The 24,624-nt window shown below is 45.6% G+C and overlaps 1 protein-coding gene across 2 annotated transcripts in view; it reads left to right on the forward strand.

Annotated features, from left to right (window-relative positions):
• LOC137654496 (protein argonaute-3-like) overlaps window positions 1-16,244 on the forward strand; it is a 188,513-nt gene extending 172,269 nt beyond the window's left edge. Inside the window, exon 15 of one of the 2 annotated variants that reach the window (XR_011046643.1) lies at window positions 14,264-14,402. Coding sequence is in view for 1 of the 2 variants with exons in the window: in XM_068388165.1 (XP_068244266.1) it covers window positions 14,264-14,384 (121 nt within the window). In the remaining variant the exon portion in view is untranslated. Of the gene's footprint in view, window positions 1-14,263 lie in introns of both variants that reach the window. The other variant, XM_068388165.1, reaches the window with a different exon arrangement.
• Window positions 16,245-24,624: the final 8,380 nt, after the last annotated feature.

Below are 24,624 nucleotides of genomic sequence, written 5' to 3' on the forward strand. Positions count from 1 at the left end.
TCATCTTTGCCTATGTCAGAGAATTCTTTATCCTATTATTTTCAGACTGTTAATACGAGAAGCTCATTCCCTTCTGAATGAGGAAGACCAAGCTTGGCTGAAGGTAAGGACACACGAAGTTAGAGCTATCACAACTTCCGTGACCTTTTAATAAAATAGATCTCTGCGAAATATTTTCGACGCAACCTTTTGGAAAAGCTAATCAGTGTTCGCGTCTTTTATCTTAAGAATGTCCAGTCTCTTTACGAGAACTGCTACACTCTGGGACCATTCGTAGCAACGAGTGCAGTAGTGGTGGGGGCTCCACCACTACAATTCCCTAATTCCAGAACCTTTTTAATCTTTCTCTTGAAATATTTCTGGGTTGTCCGGAAGGCTAAGAAGCCTTCCGCATCCTGGTTGATTTGGCGGGTGGTCAAATTCTTTCTTGAGAAGCGCCTAGATTAGAGGTTGTGATGAGGTCCTTTAGTATGGGTTGCAGCCCTTAATACTTCAGCACCTAGGAGTCGCTCAGCATCCTAAGAGGATCGCTAGGTTCAGTAAGGAAGACGTACTTAAAAAGGCAGAGTAATGGTTCAAGTCGACTTCCTTACCAGGTACTTATTTATTTTATGTTTGTTATTTTGAATAACGGCTAAAATAAGATACGGGATACTTAGCTTCTTTGTTAACATGTATGCTGGTCTCCACCCACCACCCTGGGTGTGAATCAGCTACATGATCATCGGGTAAGATTAATATTGAAAAATGTTATTTTCATTAGTAAAATAAATTTTTGAATATACTTACCCGATGATCATGAATTTAAGGACCCGCCCTTCCTCCCCATAGAAAACCAGTGGACCGAGGAGAAAATTGAGTTCTTGTTGACAAGAAGTACTTGAGTACCTGCTCACAGATGGCGCTTTTGTGTACACCCCCACCTGTATAGCGATCGCTGGCGTATCCCGACCGTAGATTTCTGTCGGGCAACAGAGTTGACAGCTACATGATCATCGGGTAAGTAAATTCAAAAATTTATTTTACTAATGAAAATAACATTCTTTAAGAGCTTAACAGTGATGTTTTGTATGATAGATCAACTATCTACCATTTGAAGCATAACAGCACGTAAAATCGTATTATTGTAGAAATAAGAATGAAAGCATATAAAATTATATGAAAATACATTTGTTCCGTAACCGAAATACAAACCACGCTATTTACATAGGGTTTACTTTCGGCGTAGCTGAAAAGACGAGCCATTAGAATTTAACGAGGGTGTATTACCACCACGCTAGTTAGCAAGGGGGTAGGGGAGTGGTAGCTAGCTACCCCTCCCCCCCCACACACCGGTGAACTGCTTCACTTCACTTTTGGCTCGGACAATGAACAGACGTCTCTGTCCCGTCCTCGCATGGCAGCCATTAATGTTTTGTCTTACTTAATTACTTACTTTTCTTATACTTAATATATATGTAAACATTCTTATGTTTATGTATATATTTGAGTATAGAAATACAGTAAGTTTCTTTTTCAGTGTTTGTGCTCTGTGTATGTGTAGGAAGTCCACTCATTGTACGACAACTTCTCCGTGTGGTCTCAGGCCACCACGGTGACTTTTCATGGGTCGCGATCTCTCCCTTGGTCCTTCGGTCTCCCATCGGCGGGTGCCGTGGGGAATCGTCATCGCTGGACTTTACTTATTAATCTGTTTCTCCGCTGTTCCTCCTTCCCTACGGGGAACTTCGTCTATCAGCGTGGGAAACTTGGGAGTTTAGTTTGACTACGGTCTCTCTCTCTCTCCTTGAGGTCGTTCACCCTTTTATTACTACTACGTATTACGGTAGCTTCCTTCCCGTTGCGGGATGAGTTGCTACTCCGTTTATTTTGTCTCAATTATTTTATTAATTAAATCTAATTGTATTTGTTAACTTTTCAGCTTCTGTGTAAAACGCTTCCCTTCGGGGTTCATTCGTTCTTACTATTAGTGAACATTCTTAGATGAATTACATATTTATAATTGTTATAATTCTGTTTTGTTACAGTTCTCCACCTCCCCCCCTTCCCGTGAGTGTCAGTGGGGGAGGAGGGCGCATTCCTGTGCTTAATTCTTATGTTCTTTCCCGCCGCAGGGGTTCCTCTTCGGAGTTCCCCCGGGGGAATTAATGTTACCTAATTGTTTTATTTTCACAGTTAACTATCTAGTTTTTCGTTTGCCTAATGTGCCAACGAAGCAGAGCTGTCCTGATGGGGCCTGGGGAGTCTGCCGTTGCCGCCGCCTCTACGACTTCGTCTTGGGCGTGTCCCTTCTCCTAGAAGTTCTCCCGTGACAACTGTCAGCTCCTTAGTTCATATAGAATGCTCAGGAGGTTTGCCTCCATGGGTGGGTACTTCCCTTCCGAGGGAGGTTCCCTTCCCAGGTATGAGGTTTTTCCCCTTCAGGGGGGTGCATCTTCTCTTACCTTAATAATTTCTGGTCCTCGGGCGGTTATGCTCTTGGTGCTGAGCGACCGCTTTTGTAACCATGCTCAAGGGGCTGAGCGGTTGCAAGGCCGGACCATGGAGTTCGTGCGATTATGCTCTTGGTGCTGAGCGGTCGCACTTGCAGCTACGCTCAAGGGGCTGAGCAGCTGCAGGAGCTCCTCTTCGGAGGGTTGCTCTTTATGGTCAACTTGCTGATCCAACGGCCCTAAGGGGCGCCTTCATCAGTTCTTCCTGTCTCTTCTACTAAGTGTTCACCTCTCTCGTTCGCGAGAGAGGACACTCATAGAGACTCCTCTTCGGAGGACTCCCCTGCTGTTGTTGCTGAAGGCTCAGTTCCCCCCTCCGAACATCTTCCGAGGGGGCAGCTGAGTCCAACGGTCTTTCCTGCGAGTGTCTCTCCCCCTCGGGGGAGTTCACTAACAGAGACTCCTCTTCAGAGGACTGATGATGGTGCTCCTGTCCGTGGTCGTCTTCATCTTCAGCCGCAGAGGATCCTCCTCGACGAGAACAGAGAGTTGTAGCTTGCTTCGCTAGACCTGCCGGCTGTTCGTTCGCGATCTTCGACACCTACCAGATCTTCTTGTCTTCCTTCTCCGTTCCTGGACGCAGTAGCGTTGTGGGCGCCTCTCCACCCCGTTTTCCAAACGGGCCACCGGTCCCTTCGGGGTTAAGGGCTTATCTCACAATGTGAGCAAGTCCCTTTGGTGCCAGGTTTTTTTTACCTGTGCAACCTCGTTCTTAGTTCACAAATGCTCTCCTGCTGTGGACCAGACTTCTGCTGAATCAACTCCTGATAGCCAACTCTTCTGAGACCTTCTGTGCGGCTACGCGCCATGTGCGCCTAGTCTCCTGAACGCCCACGATCGCCTACTTGCCGGCGCACATCTGATCGCCCTTTCCTGATGTGCGCAATACGCTCCAACGTTCGCCCACGCACCCACGATCTTCGGATCTGGGCGCAGGCAAGGAGTTATTCCTTCGCCTCCTCGCCGATTTCTGGTTCTGCACCCTCGCTGATATCGTCTGGCCGCGCATTTCTTCTGGCCACGCAACTACGCTCCTACGATCTCCTGGTTCCTGCCTCGTCACGCGCAGTTCAAGAAGTTCCTACACTAGTGCACAGGAGCTCACAGGGTCTTCTCGCAGCGCCCTTCTGAAGTTTCGCGCCAAACGCGCCCACGCGCGGTTCCAGTTCCAGCGCGCCTCCACTTCACACCGCGCCGCCCAGGAGACACCTAAGCTAGCGCACAGGCGCTCACAGGCACCCCTGGGCTCTCCTTACGTGCCAGCGATCTCCTACGCGCCAACGCTTCAAACGTCGTAGGTTTCCTACGAGTTAACTCTCCTGTACGCGATCGGTCGCCACGCGCCTTGCTCGCCAACGCGCCTACGCGCCATCGCTCGCCAACGCGCCTTCGCCCGCCTACGCGCCATCGCTCGCTTACGCGCCATCGGTCTCCCGGCCGCCTCCACTCGCCCTTACGACCGCGCACCTGTGTTCGCCCACGTGCGAACCAACGGTTTTCCATCGCGCCAGCGCGATTCCCGCCAGCGAGCCATCGCTCGCCAAAACGCGCCATCGCTCGCCAACGAGCCATCGCTCCCCTACACGCCATCGGTCTCCCGACCTCCAGCGCTCGCCCTCACCTGCGCGCCCACGTGCACTTTCGCGGGCACATCCACGTTCGCCCGCGCGCACCAACGATTTGCCATTGCGCGAGCGCCAGGGTGATTTCGACCGCTACTCCTGTCGGGTTATCGCAACACGGGCAACCTGGCGAGTCTTCTGGGGAGCGTACTTCCAGATCACGATCTTCTCCCCGTAAACGCAGAGCATGGCACGTACAAGAGCAGGAAGAATCTTCAGAGAGATATGGGCAACATTCTTCTCTTTCCTTTCAGGCAGGCCCCATCATCTCTACTCCTCAGGATCGTTCGATTCCCTTTCCCCTGGCGGGAGTCGCTGACACTGCTTCTGTCAGCCGTCAGCAGAGGAGGTACTTCGAGATCATAGGGGAACCTGGTTTAGCCCTTCCTCTCCACCATTCCGTGGAAGGGTCTCCCCAGGGAGTTTTTCTCTCGAGAAATTCTCCGCCCGGCAGGTGACATTCTCGTCTTCGGAGATCTTCGGATCTGGGCGCAGGCAAGGAGTTATTCCTTCACCTCCTCGCTGACAATCTCTCTGGTTCTGCACCCTTGCTGATATCGTCTGGCCGCGCATTTCTTCTGGCCACGCAACTACGCTTCTACGATCTCCTGGTTCCTGCCTCGTCACGCGCAGTTCAAGAAGTTCCTTCGCTAGCGCGCAGGCGCTCACAGGTTCTTCTGGACTCGCAGCGCCCTTCTCAAGTTTCGCGCCAAGCGCGCCCACGCGCGGTTCCAGTTCAAGCACGCCAACGCGCCAGCACGCCTCCACTTCACACCGCGCCGCCCAGGAGACACCTAAGCTAGCGCACAGGCGCTCACAGGCACCCCTGGGCTCTCCTTACGCGCCAGCGATCTCCTACGCGCCCGCGCGATTCTTCGCCTGCGCGCAAGCGTTTTCAACGCGCCAACGCTTCAATTGTCGTAGGTTTCCTACGCGCCCACGTGTTAACTCTCCTGTACGCAATCGGTCGCTACGCGCCACCGCTCGCCAACGCGCCACCGCTCGCCAACGCGCCACCGCTTGCCCACGCGCCATCGCTTGCCCACGCGCCATCGCCTGCCAACGCGCCTTCGACCGCCTAAGAGCCATCGCTCGCTTACGCGTCATCGGTCTCCCGGCCGCCCGCGCTCGCCCTTATGACCGCGCGCCCACACACACGCGCACCTGTGTTCGCCCGCGCGCGAACCAACGGTTTTCCATCGCGCGAGCGCCAGCGCGATTCCCGCCAGCGAGCCATCGCTCGCCAAAACGCGCCATCGCGTCATCGCTCCCCTACACGCCATCGGTCTCCCGACCTCCAGCGCTCGCCCTCACCTGCGCGCCCACGCGCACTTTCGCCTGCACGCCCGCGCGCGGGCACACCCACGTTCGCCCGCGCGCGAACCAACGATTTGCCATCGCGCGAGCGCCAGTGTGATTTCGACCGCTATTCCCGTAGGGTTATCGCAACATGGGCAACCTGGCGAGTCTTCTGGGGCGCGTACTTCCAGATCACGATCTTCTCCCCGAAAACGCAGAGCGTGGCATGTACAAGAGCAGGAAGAATCTTCAGAGAGGTCTGGCCAACATTCTTCTCCTTCCTTTCAGGCAGGCCCCATCATCTCTACTCCTCAGGATCGTTCGATTCCCTTTCCCCTAGTGGGAGTCGCTGACACTGAGTCTGTCAGCTGTCAGCAGAGGAGGTACTTCGAGATCATGGGGGAACCTGATTTAGCCCTTCCTCTCCACCATTCCGTGGAAGGGTCTCCCAAGGGAGTTTCTCTCGAGAATTTCTCCGCCCGGCAGGTGACATTCTCGTCTTCGGAGATCTTAAGCCAGGAGAAAGCCGCAAAGTGTGCCATGCGGGCCACTTCGTGGCTGGTTGTCTGGCTTGGATCTCTGGGCATCCTGTTGCGATCCGAGAATTTGTCCAAGGAGAGCTCCAGGAAGGTCATGGAAACTTTCCTCCTCTCGGGCACGAGCACCATCGTTTCCCGGCTCACCAAGTTTCGAACTTGTGGGCAAACTAGATGTTGAAGCATTGAGATGCAGTGACCGAGAGGTTCCTCTCGGAAGTCCCAACCATGGATGTCGGCAAGCTCAGACACTCTTCCACTCTTGGAAAGACCTTGTTTTGAGCCCAAGGACAGGGAACGGACAGCTGAGAGGTGGAGAAAGCGAATCACGGTTCGCTCCTCTAAAGGCGCTTGCATCCAGACCCTACAAGCCTCCAGCGCCTCAACAACAACAGCCTCGTCAGCCTAGGACATCGGAACCGGCCCCGCCAGCTAAGACAAGGTGTCTAAACAGCAGCCCCCTCCTGTCAGAGACAAGAAGGGCGGGAAGTCCTTCTGGGGAGGCAATAATCCTGAGGGAGCGGCTGAGGCCGCAAACGCTAGGATTGGCAACCCCCCTGCATGGTCCCCAGTGGGGGGATGCCCAAGGTTGCGCGCTCAGGTGGCAGCAACTCGGGGCCGATTCCTGCACGATCTCCGTGATCAGCCAAGGATATCGCGTCCCGTTCTTTACATCTCTACCTCCACTGACAGCAAATCCAGTGTCGCTGAGCTCCTATGCCATGGGATCGGCAAAGGGGCTAGCCCTTCGGGCAGAAATCGAGACCATGCTCTAGAAGGAGGCTCTCCAAAAGGTCATCGATGGCTCCCCCCCCCCCCCCCCCCCGGCTTCTTCAGTCAACCCTTTCTTGTAAGAAAGCGTCTGAAGGCTGGAAACCTGTCTCAACCTCTCAGCCCTGATTAAGTTTGTCGAACAAACTTCGTTCAGCATGGAACAGCAGAGTCAATCAGGCTTGTAGTGTGACCACAACTCTTCATGTGCATACTGGATCTGAAGGACGGGTACTTCCAGATCCCAATCCATCCGTCTTCCAGGAAGTACTTGAAATTCAGCCTAGACAATAAGATATACCAGTTCAAGGTACGGTGTTTCGATCTCCCCGCAGCACCGCAGGTGTCTTCCAGAATGTTTACCCTGTTATCTTCACGGCCACACAGGAGCGGCATCCATCTCCTTCGTTTTCTGGATGACTGGCTATCCCAGACAGTCTCGGAATCGACCCTTCTTCAATACCGAGACAAGCTTCTGGAACTTTGCCAAGATCTAGGGATCATGGTAATTCTTGAGAAGTCTTCTTTGCTTCCATCTCAACAACTGGGACATCTAGGCATGATATTAGACTCCAATCTCCAAGCCTTCCCATCAGATGTCAGGATAGCAAGGCTGAGGAGAGTCGCAGAACCTTTCCTCAGACGAGGAGAGCTTCCAGCCCAATCTTGGTTACGCTTCCTGGTCACCTTTCCTCCTTGGCCAAGCTAGTTCCAACGGCCACCTCAGGATGAGATCCCTGCATCGGCGGCCCAAGTCCCGGTGGAATCAAGACAACGATTCCACGGACATTCTGGTCCCTTTGGGACCTGCGGAACGAATGGACCTGCTGTGGTAGTTGATCTATGGAAACCTTTGCAGGGTAATGGATCTTCTCGCCCTTTCCCCGCATTTGATGCTGTTCTCGGACTCGTCAAAACAAGGGGGGGGGGGGGCGTCCACGTTCTGAATCAGGCCTATGGTCAGAACCAGAAGGGTACCTCCACATCAATCTGCTAGGAATGAAGGCCGTAGTCTGGCCCCTCAATACTTCCAACAGACCCTGGCGAGTCACTCCGTGGACGACACTCCATGGTAGTGCCTTTTGTTTCAACAAGCAGGGAGGTACCTTTTCATATCAACTTTCTCATCTTGCAGTAGAGATACTGAGATGAACCGAAGTCCACTCATACCCTATCGGCTCGTTTCATTCCGGACAAAGGAATGTGCTCTCCGACAGTCTGAGTAGGGCTTCACAGAGAGAGTACCGAGTGGTCTTCGGCCCCCCCTGGTAGCCAACAGGTCCTGACCTTGTGGACCGGTTTGCGACAGCCTTGAATTTCAAGCTGCCGCTATACTACTCCCAGTCCCAGACCCCAAGGCACTCTGACAAGATGCCTTCCTACACGGTGGGACAACATCGACGTCTACGTTCTGTCTGTTGAGAAGGGGGCTCAACAAGACCAGACTATCGGTCAACCTGTTGATGACTTTGATAGCTCCTCTGCGGCATCATGCAGAGTGGTTCCCGGAACTTCTGCATCTCCTGACGGAACTCCTGATAGAGCTTCCCCCACCACACGAGCTACTCAAACAACCACACTGCAACATCTACCACAAGCCGTAGCATCGCTTCGGCTTCACGCCTGGAGACCATCCAGCATCCCCTCACAGAGAGAGGCGTTCCGCAACAAGTTGCGGAGCGTATGTCTCGACACCTGCGAAAGTCATCCGCAGGGGTCTACCAGGCAAAGTGGAGAGTCTTTCTGTGGTTGGTGTTGTGGGAGAGGTACCTCTCCCCTTGATGCCACTATTCCAGCAATAGCGGAGTCATTGTATATCGGCAGGAAGAAATGCGCCTTTCGGTCTCGGCGGTGGAAGCCTATCGCTCAGCCTTTAGCCTGGCCTTCAGGCTGAAAGGAATTTCCTCCTCGCTGGATCTTTCTTCGCTCATACGAAACTACGAACTTACCTGCCCCCAGTCTGAAGTGAGACCTTCTCCATGGAACATACTTCAGGCTCTTAAGAGATCTCCTTGCGAACCATTACGCCAGGCTTCTGATCGTCACCGGTCTTGGAAGACGGTGCTCCTGCTCGCTCTGGCCTCAGCCAAGCGTGTCAGCGAACTTCATGGTCTCTCGTACGACGTCGCCCATTCAAGAGGATAGGTGAAGGTAACGTTCAGGTTCGTCCCTGAGTTGGTTACTAGACTCAAAATCTGGGAGTCCCGGACCTTCGGTCGACTCCTTCAGGATTTCGAGTCTCCGTTCTGTAATAGATGACCGAGACCTTCTCCTACTATGCCCCGTAAGGATTCGGAGGGGTTATCTTAAAGAACAGCAGCAGTTCGTCCTCACGTGCAAGCCCTGTTTGGGAGCACAGGGAGGATAGAGAGGAGGGTCATCAAGAATGCCTTTTCAGCCTGGACTCAAAGGGTCATCCATCACGCCCTGAATCCAGATCCTCCTCCGTCACGTCGCCCTAGGGCACACGATGTCAGAGGCATCGCAACGTCCCTGGCCTTCAAGAGAAACTACTCTGTGACGCAGGTGCTACAAGCTGGAGTCTGGAAGCGTCCAAAGACCTTCACAGCCCACTACCTGCAGGACGTGACCCACTGGAGCCTCGATACGTTCTCTATCGGCCCTGTGGTGGCTACACAACAGCTGGTCTAACCTCAGGCTCCTTATTGGACAGGTAGCAGAAGGTTGAGGGCATTGTTACCCGGTTTTAGACTGCATGAATGAAAGAAGTATGTCTGGCCCATACTTCTTTCTTCATCCTCCCCTCTCTTGGGGAAAGCAGCATCCTGGGTTCTCTGCATAGCTGACCTTAAACCTCTGCAGGTAAACCATGCTTCCTTGTGTTCCTAGTACGGAGTTAATACTGTCGCGTCCCCCATACCCTGATGAGGTGGTATTGAGAACGTCCTAGCCTAGAATTCCAGCTAAAGGACTTCAGGTCGACTTCCTAGGACAAGTCATACTTCTTCCCTCGACACACAAGCTTATGTAGGCCGCACGTTTCTTGCGTAGCAAGAAACTTGCGAGGTGCAGGGATTCTTTTTCTCGAGTGCTGCTCACTCGGATTCTGAGTCCCCGGGTAAGCCAAAGCCAGTAAGGCTGGGGACATTCCACCCTTCCTAAGGGTAAGTCACCCCAAGTAAATAGTGTGGTTTGTATTTCGGTTACGGAACAAATGACAAATTCGAAGATAATTTGTATTTTTCCTAACCATACAAACCTTAGCTATTTACACATATTTGCCCGCCAGCCCTGTCCCCCAAGGCAAGTCCTACCTCTAAGTGAAGTGAAGCAGTTCACCGGTGTGTCAGGGGGGTAGGGGTACCACTCCCCTACCCCCTTGCTAACTAGCGCGAGGGTAATACACCCTCGTTAAATTCTAATGGCTTGTCTTTTCAGCTACGTCGAAAGTAAACCCTATGTAAATAGCTAAGGTTTGTATGGTTAGGAAAAATACAAATTATCTCCGAATTTGTCATATTTAATCTGAAAATTGAGGTTGACGACGGACTACACAGGGCTGATAACCTGATTTGAATGTAAGTAATGCATAAGATTATAATTCGCTATGTTTTTAATCATAAATACGATACTAAAATGGGAATATTACATGCATTATTATTGGATACAGTTAGTGAAACACCAGTTTAATCAAAATCTGGTTTATTTCAAATATAGTTGTAGTTTTTTTTACCACAGTAAATGGATATACACTGTACAGAGAGAGCTAGGACCAGCTGGGTGTAGAAATAGGTACTGGCGTGCTGCGCTCCTAGTGTAAAGGAGCGCGGGCTATTTGAAATCATCACCCAGCTTGAGTTTTATCGCGATTTTTATGAGAATTTTTATTTAATAGGTATTGCATTTTTCTTGGCTGCAAAAGAAACGAAACTGCATAGAAAGAACCCCCGATAAAAGAGGGCTGTCTGTACTTCACTTTATTATTTTTTCAATGTCTGTTTGCACCATATTCTGTTCTACATGTAGACAAACCTTTTGTCCTTCAAGTACAGAATATGATTTCACCACAATCTGGAACAGCTGTTGAAATCATTAACAAGGTAGTCAACAACAGGTGAAGAGCGAGAGTGAGCATAGGAGCTCCATCCCCTTACCTGCCGAAAGATCACACTTACGTTTTCAGGTGCGACGAGTACAGATGTGCTGTTACGCCTTTAATTAAACTTTTCCTCTTTTTTTTGTTGTAGGGAGTGAATGCTGGCTGTTAAATGCTATGGTTGTGAATTGAGATTCATACATGTGGGAAATCGTAGTCTTTTACATCCTGGTTTTGTTAAACTGACAGTAGATCTGCTCTCTCTGTGATTGTTGCAGGGTCATGATTGTTTGTAATCATCCCCTTGTGCTGAATTAGGTCGTTGTCTCCTGTGCAATGACAGACATGTACTTTGAGGGAGAGGAAAAGAACTTATTTAACCTTCCACTCATTGAGGGGCAAAGTACGTCTGTTACCATCACTCCTCTGCTTGTGTTTCTAGCTCAGTCTCTGGGGAATATGCGTCAAGAGCATGGAGCTCTTAGAGCTACTTTGGCAAGTTTTTCATGTTCTAGTGTTGTGTAGGGTTCCACCAGTGTTTACTGTACCCCCATAGATGTTGGCTGCTCTTCTCTGTTTGTGCATACCACTCATGACAAGTTTGACTTAAGGAAGGCTTGGCCCTCTTCAGGTCTTTCAGGTTGACCTTATGACCTGTTAGGGAGCAGGAAGCTAAGGCTATCTGTCACCCATGATCCCCAGTGTCAGTGTTTCTCTTGGTAACAGCAGTTCTGAAGGGCATAGTCAGTGTTTCCCCCATGTTAATGACTTCTGTGATGTCCATAGTGGTTCTTCCCTTAGGTGTAGGGTGGCCATGTGGCCAAAAGAACATGTTGCTGGGTATTCCTCGTACATCGCCTTTAACCCTGTAATTTGTGTGTTTGCCCTAACCCTGTTACCTCTATTTGCCTTCTTCCCCTTTGCTGTCTATGGCTGTACCGCAGGCCTCTGCGAGTGTGCCTATCCTTAGCCCGTGACAGTGTTTCCCAGAGGTGCGGTTCCTGTTGGAGCAACCCCTGTTATATCTCCCCTAAGGGGAACGTCGTTGTTGTTGGTTGCTAAGAAATCGACACCTCTCCTTGCAGAACCTGAGGTGAGGGTTGTTAAAAGAGAGAAACAAGGCCGTTCTTTTTTCAAGAAATTGATTTTTTACTCTTATTTTGACACTTCATCTATGGAGAAGGGAAAAAAAGAAAGGGAAGTCCAGGCTTTAACAAAGCCTCTCTTTCAGAGGAAGGGGGATTGTTTGACAGCACCCGTCCACATAGCGGACAGAGCCACGGCCGTGTGTTTGGCATCAAGGGGGCTAATATCCCATAACACATTCCTGCACTATGTGCCCCTCGGGTCTCCGGCTACCCAGGTGGCCAGATGAATGAGGCATGTACGGTCCCATGCCATTACCCCTAGAGTTCTGGTTCAAGATCCCCGACTATTCGCTTAGCCAGGTGGGACTGAAATGTAAGGCTCAGCTCCTCACACCTGTTCTCCAATTAATGAAGGAACTTCGCCACTCTCCACTTTCCCACCTTGACATTAGACTCCTACTCCTTCCTAAACCTGCAATACTTGATTGCTAATTTACTTTTCCTTCTTCAAGAAACACATTCGGTTGGGGAAATTTGCTTGAGAAAGTCTTTTAAGAGTTTATTACATTGTTAGTTTGGTCCTTGGGATAGAAAAATTGTATTTTTGGGGGGGGATAACATCTTGGAGATACTTGTTGTACCCAATGGCCCAGCTGGGAAGGAGGGTACTTATCGTATGTCTGCCCCTAAGACAGTGGGCCTTGAACTGGTGCCGGCAGAGGCAGATAATCTTGAGTTAAGAGTGTTCTTTGGTGGGAAGTCCTTTCACTCATACATGGGTGCAACGGACAGAGGAAGGCAACCTTAGCTCATCTTTAGGGAGGGTTTTAGTCATTGAGCAGCACTTCAGTGATCCTTCAAAGGCCCAGATAATCCCTGGAGTTGGCCTGGTCAGATCTTAGTTTAGCCATGGATTGAGCTTCGCTATAAAATCTGCGGATCGGAGAACAATCTTGCTCCCTCCACTCTCAAGGCAGAAAGGAAAGGTCCTTTGGGGCTCAGGGCCCTGGCTACCTCTGAAAGCCAGGTGGGACAGGTTAGCAAGGGGCCCAACGATACTGATAAATGGGGTGATTGCTCGTCACATCCCCTGGAGTCGTGGTTTGGGTCCCTGGATACCCCTGTAGCTTGGTGAGACGTGTAGGGCCCTGGTGGTTGTGACTTGGGATCTCCAGCTATCCTAGTAGCCAGTTGGGACAGGAGTGTACAGCCCTGTACACTTTTTATTCTTCGATGGTTGTAGAATCTTCGGCACTCTCTATCTCCCCTTTTTACCTGGACATTTGACTACTCCTCCTCCCTCAACCCACAACATTTCGGTAGAGCGAGTTGAGAGGTTGGCACTACTTTAAGCTATGACTGCGCTCTTGTGTGTAGTAGAAGACCAAGAGTTGGGGGTCAGAGGGTCATCCCTCCCTCCATCCCATCCAACAGAGGCAAGAGTACACGCACTCCTTCCATCTGCATTGTTCAGTGCCATGGATTCTTTCCCCGCTATTGTCAGTCTTCCAGGGCCTTCTTCAGTCCTCGATTACATTGCCGGTTTGGTCTTTGAGACAGAATAATTGCATTCTTCGTTGTATTCCTAGTGGGGAGGAGGAATTGCTAGAGCAACCTGCCATATCCTCTGCCCCTGCTGCATAGGAGGGTACTCGGGATTCCTCTGCCACTTAGACACTTACTCTTGGAGCGGTGGCCGATGGAGACGAGCAATCTTGAGTCAGAGTATTCCTTGGCATTGATTTGTTGGTGCAACTGTCAGAGAGAGAGAGAGGCGACCTTGTTTCTGCCTTCAGGGAGGGCCTTAGTCATTGTGCGACACTAAGATGGCCCACTAAGGCCTGGGTCTTTTCTGGAGCTGGACTGGTCAGATGTGGCATTTTGGCCATTTATGAAGCTGGCAGTCAAATCTGTGGATTTGAGAACTCTTGCCCCTCATCTCTCAAGGCATGAAAGTGGTAGAGAGGAACAGCCTTCTCGGCCTCTTGAGTTGGAGACTAAGGTTTATCAACGTACTGTACTTGTGTTGAAGTTTTGTAGCATAACTGACGTAGAAATAAAGATGGAGAGAAACTTAAAATTGACTTATAAACCTGAATAAAATTTCTATGAAGCTACATGAGCTTGCAATGTCAGATCCTCAGAGTGTTAATCTATACTGTGCAAGATTTTAGGCTCCTCCTTGCCTGGAATCCATCAATCCCTGGCACTTTTGCATGCTTCGACTATTCAGCTTTATCAAGTTTTTCTTTTTATCCAGAATTGTTGTATCTAGGGTTGGTGAAGATCCACAACATAGGCTAATGTAAATGATAGTTATTTCCTGAAAGAATACTAATTATTTTTTAGAAGTGTTGATTTTTATGAGTTTGATTTAAATATTATATTTACTTTCCAGGGGTAAAACTCATCTACATGATCTTTGCAAAGTTGGAAATAAGCCATCACAAAGTGACCTTTTGGACGCAGTAAGAATGGATATGAACAATGAGGTAAATAGAAGAATGTACTTCTTGTAATATTGTATACTATATTTTTTGTGCCTAATAATGTACAATATGTACAGTACTTTTGTGTGTCTAACACTGTAAACTGCCTATGCAGTATAAGTGATAATAGTGTATAACATTATTGACAACATTTGCTCTGAAAGTATTCTTTTACCTAATCTTAAATTTTAACCTTTATCCATTAAAAGGGGATTTTTTAATTAGATTAATTTTGATTTTTTAATTAGATTAATTTTGATTTTTTAATTAGATTAATATTTGATTGTTGATAATTTTATATACTGTATATATTTAAAAATATATGAAAGGGTGCTTTTACCAAAAATTAGGTGTAAATCAAATAATTTTTATAGAATTTACCATGTTTTATGGTATGGTACAAGTTTAAACAAATTATTTTTTTATTACCTAAAAAGAAAAAATTGCCTTGCCAAAATTTGTCAGTATGATATAAAGAAATAACTAGCTGAGATTTTTTTTTGATAGAGATTAGGAGATTCCTTAAGACTCTATAATATATTTACTGTGTCTGGCTATAAGAGCCAGGCAGTCTAAAACCTCCACCACATCACAATTTTTCAACTATCTTATGAAGTGTAAAACTGCATTTGTAAATGTTTCCTTTCATTTTCTGTACTTTGTAATAGTTCTCATGTTAGGCCTTAAGTTTTTTACTTATCGTAATTTGATGGATAAAAACCTTCAGTCTATCACATTCTTTATTTTTGATCTGAATATTAATCTCTGGCACCATTGTTCAGTTAGTTCTTTGTACATTTTGAATAAGATTTTTCATAATACTTATCATACAGATCTTTTTAGATTGTACCATCCATTACCTAGTACTATGTAGGTAATTCTTCTTAATTATATGGCTCAATAATAAACAGTATTCTATAAGTTTTCTCTTACCAGATTGTGGAGTGATCTTACTAATCTGGTAGTTGAATTGGCAGAACTTCATAAGTTCACAGTTGTGTCAGATGCTCTTCTGTTTAACAGATTGATATCAGTCTCATTTCATAACTTATGACTTTTTTTGTTACTGATCTTAATATATTTAATAATTCTATTTTATTACTTTCCATTTATAGTTTGTTACTTTTCGGTTTTCTTTCTATACTGGGCCGCAGTCTCTCTTAAAGATCTGGGGCTAGTAGCCTTTTGCTTTTCCAATTACGATTGTCTTGGCTAATAATAATAACAACAATAAGAGATTGCATCGAAAACCAATCATGAGGAGAGAAGGGAAGAAAAATAGGGAATTACGAGTTTTACAGTAGGCGCCAAAACTGATGAAACAAATTGCAAAATTCATTGAACGTAGTACGATAGAAACTTATTGTCATCCTCGTTATCTGATAATAAGTATCAGTGATTAAGTGTAGAACCACAGAAGGCACTTCCCTAGTGAATGGTCAGTGTTAGTTTCTAGAATTGTTTATTGAAATAAAGAAAATAATTTCTCTGTAGAATAATTCAGTGGCTCTCAATGTGTGATATCAAGTGTTCACCATTCAGCGGCAGCAGGAACCGCCAAGTGCATGACCATTGGCCTAATGTGATTGTAAATTACTTTTATAGCGTTATATAGAAAACAATTATGATTTGTTTTTTATAAAGATTTAATCATATGTACAAAAATCCTTCTCTCCTGTTATGGCACAAATGCATTGGTTCAAGATATTTTTATGTCTTTATTTAAGGAAGATACCTTAACCCCAAAGGTAGGAAGATCTTTTCTTCTTGCTTTTAGTCACTGTTGTGTCAGGGAATTGGAAAAATTTAACTACTTTAGTTTGATAACACAATAATTGAAATATTCATATACTGTGATGTAAATGAATGCAAATAAAATTATATTCTTTATGCCTTTTATTTCTATACCTTAACTATCCCAAAATAAAATTTTGGTTGTTTCTGTTTGGGGGTATAGATGCATTATTGTTTACTCTTCTTAACTTTCAAATGTCACCTTCTAAATGCAGCTCTCTTGACGTGGAGTATAATCAAAAGCTGTCAGTTACCCCGTATGCTTCAACAAAGACAAGTGCTCTATGTAAATCTCTGTTTACACCAACACGGATTAAACACTCGTCCTTTAATAGGAGTAAAATTTCAGATAAGATGGAAATGTACTGTTAAAATTTATAACAAGATGTCCTTACTGGTAGGTAGGGGAAGGCCCAACCCCACTTCCACCTCACCATGTAGCTATTTTGTTTTAAGCCGCCGGAGAGTACACACGTACGTACTAAATGCGCCACCAACTGGCTTTAATTTTATATTTTTATTATTCTAAATACAGTCAAACCTCTAGCTACGAAAGGATCGGCTTACGAAATTTTCACTTCACGAAAGGGGATGCGAAGAATTTTATGACTTGGATCACGAAAAATGTTTCGGACAACGGAAGGTGGTACGGAGTGGGAGCCAGACCGTATCAGAGTCGGATTTTAAAATTCGTGCGCCGCCAGCCCATAAACTCACTACCATCCTCCTGCGTTCCCATTGGTTACCACCATGAGATCCTGCTTTCCTATTGGTCAGCATCTACTGTACTGAATCCCATCTACGCATTGGTGTTCCTATGTCTTTTCGTTCCGGCAGCGGTATCATACCCATTGACTTAGTGTTTGTGATTTCGCTTTCGTAACAAGTTTACAGTATGTACTGTTATCGTGTGTGATGCTTACAATACATTATTAGCCATGGGTCCTTAGAAAGTAGCTGATGTCAAGGGAAAGAAGAGGATGATGCTTTCCATGGAGATGAAGATGGAAATATTCAAGAAATACAAGGCTGGCATGCGGTTAAGTGTGCTCGCGAAGGAATATTGCCAAAATCCGTTTACGATAGGAATGATCCTGAAGCAGAAGGCAGCTATCAAAGCAGCAACACCTTCTAAGGGCATGACTGTTTTCTCCAGCAAGAGGAGCCACGTCCACGATGAGATGGAAAGACTGCTGCTTGTCTGGATAAAGGACAAAGAAATGGCTGGAGACACCGAAGTGATAATCTGCCAGAAAGTCAGCGTCATTTTTGGTGATCTTGTGTTTGCTCAGGCTGAAGCCGAAGCCGACGCAGGAGAAGGAACATCGAAGCAGGAACCCCCAGAGTTCAAGGCTTCTTGTGGGTGGTTTGAAAAATTCAAGAGGTGCTCAGGCATTCATTCAGTGGTGTGTCATGTCTAAGCTGCAAGCTCGGACACTAAAGCAGCCGAAGCCTTCGTGAAGACGTTCGACGAGTTGACTGTACGGGAAGGCTACAGTCCCCAGCAAGTCTTCAATTGCGACGAGACGGCTTTTTTGAAAAAAAAAAAAAAAAGCCTCGTCGAACGTACATCATGGCTGAAGGAAAGAGGCTACCTGGGCATAAGCCTATGAAGGACAGGCTTACCCTTGCATTCTGTGCAAATGACAGTGGGGATTGCGAGGTGAAACCCCTGCTGGTGTATCACTCTGATACTCCTCAAGCCTACAAGACCCACAAAGTCATTAAAGGAACATCTAAACGTGTTGTGGAGGGCTAATGGAAAAGCCTGGGTAACAAGACAATTGTTTATCGAGTGGATAAATATTTGTTTTGACCCGACTGTGAAAAAGTATTTGGAAGAGAAGCGCCTCCCTATGAAATGCCTGCTGGTGCTGGACAATGCCCCTGCTCACCCTCCTTCCCTCCATGAAGATATTGCAGCACAATATTCCTTTTTCAAGATTCTGTATCTTCCACCGAACAGTACCCCTCTCCTCCAGCCTATGTACCAGCAAGTTATTTCAAACTTCAAGAAGCTTGATACGAAATATCACTTCAAGAGATGTTTCGAAATCATTGAGAGCACAAACCTCACCCTTTGTCAATTTTGGAAGGAGCATTTTGATATTGTCATATGCCTCAGAATGATCGATCAAGCATAGCTTGGCAGGAGGTTTCGAGGCACACCTTGAACTCTGAAGGCGGCTCCACACGAGATTTTGAGGGCTTCCACACAGACCAAATTGAAGACGATTCCAAAAATGCCAACGATCCTGAACCTGTTGCCAAGATCGTTACATTTGGGAAGTCCATGGGTTTGGAAGTTGATGAGGCCGACATCAATGAGCTTATCCAGGAGCACCAAGAGGAACTTATGACTGATGACCTGAAGGAGTTAGAGGCCATGCGAGTGAACATCGTTCAGGAAGAGTACAGCGAGGGCGAGAAGGATGACCCACTAACAACCGCAGAAATTAAAGAGGGTCTAGATGGCTACTTTAAAATGATGGCTCTCGTAGAAAAGACACACCCCGAAAAAATTCTCACCGGTCGTGCGCTTGAGTACTGTAATGAAGTTTGCCTGAGTTATTTCAGGAAAATTTACGAAGCAGGCAGAAACGAGCTTCTTTGGATGAAAATTTAGTAAGAGGCCTTTGGTAGAAGCAGACCAAGCGTCAGCTAAGAAACGAAAGAAAAGTGGCAGTGATGAAGAAAATATGTAGTGTAATTAAATTTAGAGAATAGAAAGCTTAAAGTTAAAGGGAAAAAAAAAAAATTATTTTCAAGTTATAAAGTGTTAATATTTCCTGCCATTCCTAAAATTAAGTGTTAATGTTTTCTGTCATTTTAAACCTGTTTTGTAAAGTTAAATGTTTACATTTTCTGCCGCTTGTGCGTAAACGTTTTCCTCCTTCTCTACCGCCCCGCACTTCGCTCTCAGACATCCCCTCACTCCAAAGGCAAAGTTCCACATTTTTGTTACTATGTTTTTACTGTTTGCTCTAATTAAACTCTTCTTTTTCAGATTTTCAATGTTAATTTATTATTAAATGTGGTGCACATCCTTTTTATAATCATTTAATGTGGTGTTTTTCTAGGGTCTGTAACAAATTAGGCTATTTACACGTAAAAGGCGACTCGCTACATGAAAAAATCGCTTTACAAAAGCCCGAAAAAATCACTTTACGAAAGCCCTTATGGAACCAATTAATTTTGTGTTGTGAGGCATCACTGTAATTGTAGGCAGTTTGTTGTGTGCAAGTAAAATTAAGAAAGAATGAATCCTAGAGACTCTTTCACTGAAGACAAATAATAGGTGACGAGGTGAGTGACTGAGATAACGTGCCTACACATTGGCACTTTATTCTACAGGAGCACCACTTCACCTACTCTTGGGCCTCATCTGATCACTCGTTAGCCTCCCGTCCTTACCTGTTCGTGTGCTCAATTGTTCATTCACAGCCTTCTAACAGCAGTATCCCTCACCTTGACCTCCTAGAAAGCTATTCACACCCTTTTCTGAGAACTCACATTTGTCTTTTAGTAAGGCAAGAAACCTGATAGTATTCACACGCAATGCGAGAGAATGCGTATCAGAAATACTTTATCCTTCCATGAAGATACGTATCTGTATATGATACATATGCTTCCATACTGGTTACCTGTGTTTTTTCTCACAGACGCTACCGGTAGTAATAAGGGCCTTGCCATTGTGGCGGGATGTATACAAAACACAACCCCCACACCCTTGATCACTCTTACTTCCAAAATATCCCACAACACAAACTTTCCCCTTACTTTACTTTAAACTAGACTCTTGGACAGAAGGAAAATGAAAACAAAACATAGCCTTAAAACTATATTAACGCAACCAAAAACAGAACACATATCATTAAACTGACTTAACACTAGAACAAATCACTTATCACCAAACCATCCATCATATGCCATAACCCAGGAACAATCACAATTTATCATAAATTCAATAGACAAAAAAAACACACAAAATTCGCTGTATATATCGGTGCGTGATGGTACCGAAAACTCGCCAACAATCGAAAAAAACAATATCCTTTTAATGTACCCAACACCGTCAGTCCACGCACAGTACCAAAAGCACACTTAAGACTAAATAAATTACTTAATACTAAACACCAATCATATTCTGCAACACAAAAAATTAATGCCAAACCAAGAGAACCTCTTGGTTCACACGCAACAGTCCTTAAGCAAGTTGTAGCCTACTGGCACTGGCCAACACTATCGTACGGCCAATTCGACTATGCAATCTTATGCGGTGGTCGTCGTTATCAATTGTCGTGAGAGAAATCCGTATTTTATAGCCGGGTCATCAACGTTCAAAAATTCTGTATTTCAGCAGTCTATTCCTATATTCATTGTCCGGTCCGGGTCGTCATCATCAAGCTAATCATATACAATATACACACGGCTGGCAAACACCACCTTCCAGGCCAAACTAAAACTCCAAGGAGTATAAAGGAATCCAAAGGAGGAACTACGGCCTGCAATAAAAAAGAAAAAAACGCTTACGAAAACTCCTAACTAAACTAAACTATCGTACTATAATCAAAGATAAACAATAAACTCTTGTGCACCGTCGCATTATACGCCCACAACGCACGCCCAACATATAAATCCCAATCATTATCACATGTACTCATCATTCGCAAAATTTCTGTTAAGGTTCTTACAGTCCTTTCAGCCAAACCATTCGCACTTGGCATATACGGAGTCGAATACACATGTTCAATGCCCCATTCTCTTAACATCTGCTCAAACTCCCATCCCACAAACTCTGGACCATTGTCACTTAACATTTTCGCAGGCTTGCACACACTCATCGGCAACATCACTTGACTTACCATTCTCGCTACAGTCTCACTTCTTTTATTCTTGATGGGCACTGCATACGCAAACTTGCTCATATGATCAACCATGACAATCATTCCCACATGTCTTCTCGCAGTCACAGGCAACGAAACACAATCAATCACAAACATCTCAAATGGCTCTTTCATACGTAACCTCAAAATAGGCGGACTTGCATGCATGCTCTGGTACTTCCCCTTCTGACAATCCTCACAAGTGGTCGCTACATCCCTACAAATTTGACTCAACCCAGGCGTAAACAACCTCTCTCGCATGCATTCCCACAATTTATTCTTCCCCATATGCCCATACCTGTCATGCACTACCATACACATACTTACAGCTGCATGCATTGGAAATACAGGAACATATATATCTTCATCCATTCCCCTATGCAAAAAATACACAATATTCTGACAAACAATAAATCTTTTAACAACTTTCTTATACGCTTCCAAATCACACCAACTTCAATTAACCGCATCAACACTGCCTCAAGCAACCGCATATGTTCCTCAACAGTCTCGCTCGCAATCAGAATATCATCTATAAAAACAGTCACCTTCTGTCGATCGAAACCAGCCAATACAACATTCATCGCTCTTTGGAAGGCAGCAGGCGCATTAGCAAGACCAAAACTCAACCTTTTAAATTGGTAGTGACAATTTGTACTTGAAAATGCGGTAATGGGCCTGCTCCCCTCTGCCAGAGGCATCTGGTAATAGCCCCGCACCAAATCTAATTTAGTAAAAACTTTCATTCCATGCATCTTATAAACACAATCAGACACCACATTCATTGGAAAACGTTCTTTAACAGTCACCTCATTCACCTTCCTATAATCAATACACATACGTAAACTTCCATCAGGCTTTCGTACAGGGACAATAGGGCTATTCCAGGCACTCTCACTCCTTTCTATTACACCCATACGCTCTAATTCCTGACACTGCTCCTCTATCTCCTTGGCAATAGGCGGAGAAAAATGCCTGGGACGCTGATATATGGGGGTATCATCACTGAGAACTATTTTAAATTCTGGCAGGTCTGACCCCCCACAATCATCGTCACCGAGACTCACAACTCTCCGCTTATCCCATAACATCTTAAGCAATCGTTCCCTTTCGACCTCACTTATACTCTCATCTAACTTAATTCTTCCTTTCAACGTATCGTAATCCCAATCGTCATCGTTCTTTATAAAAATCATTTTTTCGCTTATACCTAACCTTTTCCACCATCAACCCGTTACCAGAAGCAGAAGCCACTCCTCCGACTGCACCTTCACCTATGACAGTTTTCATCATCCCCATTACTTGCCCCATCATAGCTTCCATTCGTTTCTCATTTTCTCCTTCCGTTTCAAATTAATAAACTCACACACACTCTCTGGTACTGTACCCAAAAACTTCTTCATTAGTTCCTTATTTTCGTTTATTCCTTCGTCCCCATACTTCTTTCTAGCCAATGTTTCTAACCGACATACATACATCGAGATTGCTACATCTCCCTTTCCTGCTTTAACTCTTTCACTTTTGGGACCGAGAGAGGGAAAAGATGTTTTACAGTTTACACACTGTTGGGCAACTGTGGTCTGTCTCATACCAAATACAGTGCCTTCAACTGAATGTTGTTACTTTACCTCAAGGGGAAGACATCGTTGAAATAGTTATGTACCCAAGAAAAATGCTAACAACCAAAATCGTACCCCTTGCTGAACAGTTTGTACAAAGATTGTACCCAGCTCTGAGCAGTTTCGAATACAAGTGCTCACACTTCTTTCTAGTGTTTGGGAGGAAAGGTCCTTCACCAACCCAAGCGAGGTATAGGTGTTCACTGCGCTTGCTTGGTGCTGCGCAGTCAGATGCCTCCCATGTGGTCATTGGTGACTTTCGGATTGCAGAACTTTTTGCGTCTGCTTCGCCCTGCACTTATATTGCACGATGCAATTGAGGGGTAGCATGGAACCATTTTATCATCCGTGCTGGCTGCAAAACTTTTCCTTCATGAGTGCCAAGGCTTCCTTGTGCCCTACTACTTATGTTTTTTCTTCAGGGGGATATCAACTGTATTTACTCCTACAAGACATGTTTCCTTGCACTTGTTTTCCCATTCTTGGTATTTCTCATGGGAAACTTACGATCAGTTACTACGAGCGTGAACTTTACAATCGGTTACCATAATTAGAGCCATATAATGGGCTATTTTAACTGGGAACCTTACAAATTGTTACCACAGTCTGAAACCTTACGACAGGAAACCACATAGTCTGGAACAATCAGAATTTACACTTATGCTGCTCAGGTTTGTCACCTTTGAATGACCGGGGAATTAGTTTACCCATTCCTTCACAGGACTCCTACTGCCGAAAATAAGGAGGAACGAATCACAAAAGCTTAGGTTGACTAATATGGCGTAGCATCTCGAGACTTAGGCTAATCACTCTATATGGTTTCTTGGAATGAGTAGTGCTATACCAAAACCCAAACCCAAGGAAGGATTTTCGGTATAGGAACCTCCTACTGCCAATTTTCTGTTTCATATGAGACCAGGCACGAGCACTGATGCTAGAGACATTGGCAGCTGCCTTCGAATGCCATCCAGCAAGATTTTTTGAGTCTTCAATAATACTACTCAACTTAGATTATCCCACAAAACACCAAGCAGTTCTCCTAAGCGCTTTGCTGAGGATACACCTAGAAGGACGACAGTCTCTAAGGTCAGATTCTTATCTGACGCCTGTCTCAAGGGCTCTTACAAGGACCACTTGAGAGACATTGTAATGGTTTGTGGACTATAGCTCGACATAGCAGGCAGAATATTTTTTCTCTGAATACCAACCACACACTAACACTTTGCACAAAAGTGCTGTGGATTGCCCCAGAGTTTTTGACTAAAGAAAAAAAAATCAAGACAAAATTGGCACTAGGTACCAACCCTTGATTTTGTTCTGGGCAAAGGGACCCTGCGAGAATCCTAGAACTTCCCTACGACTTTATCCATCGGGCAGTATACCAACTCCAATCCAACAGTACGCTTGTTATCTTTCTCTTTACGAGATTCTTTCTTTAGAAGTTACAATATAGCTAAAACTTCAGGTAAGATCAGATTAATAACATAGCTCAAATTTCAGGTAAGATCAGATTAATTTTCTAATAAAAAACCGCGTTGCTAAATAGAGCTAAGTTATCTGAAAATTTTATATTAAGATGTCCCCCATTAAAGGTTACAGGTATTCATATTTAAAGTCTGGGATTAAAATCAGATTCAAGAAAATGTGACGGCTCACAAAAAGGCTTTTAAATTTACTACACTATTTATTAAGTGATTATGTAAATATGTCTAGAAATGGTGACCCCATCATTTCAAAATCTCAAGATATACAGTTAGTCGTCGACTTACGACTGTTCGACTTTACAACCATTTTTTCAGAGTGAAGACGTCACAAGTCTATCGGAAATAGTACACTATTAGGACAAATGTTTCCTTGTATAAAGATAAACTGATGTGTCTAGGCAAGTTAGTATTTTCTTTTATTATAATATACAGTATCCATTTTCAATAAAAAATTCATTAAGAAAAGATATAATACCTGTTGAGTTCG

The sequence above is a fragment of the Palaemon carinicauda genome, chromosome 15 (genome assembly GCF_036898095.1).
Source record: "Palaemon carinicauda isolate YSFRI2023 chromosome 15, ASM3689809v2, whole genome shotgun sequence".
In the NCBI taxonomy this organism is placed as follows: domain Eukaryota; kingdom Metazoa; phylum Arthropoda; class Malacostraca; order Decapoda; family Palaemonidae; genus Palaemon; species Palaemon carinicauda.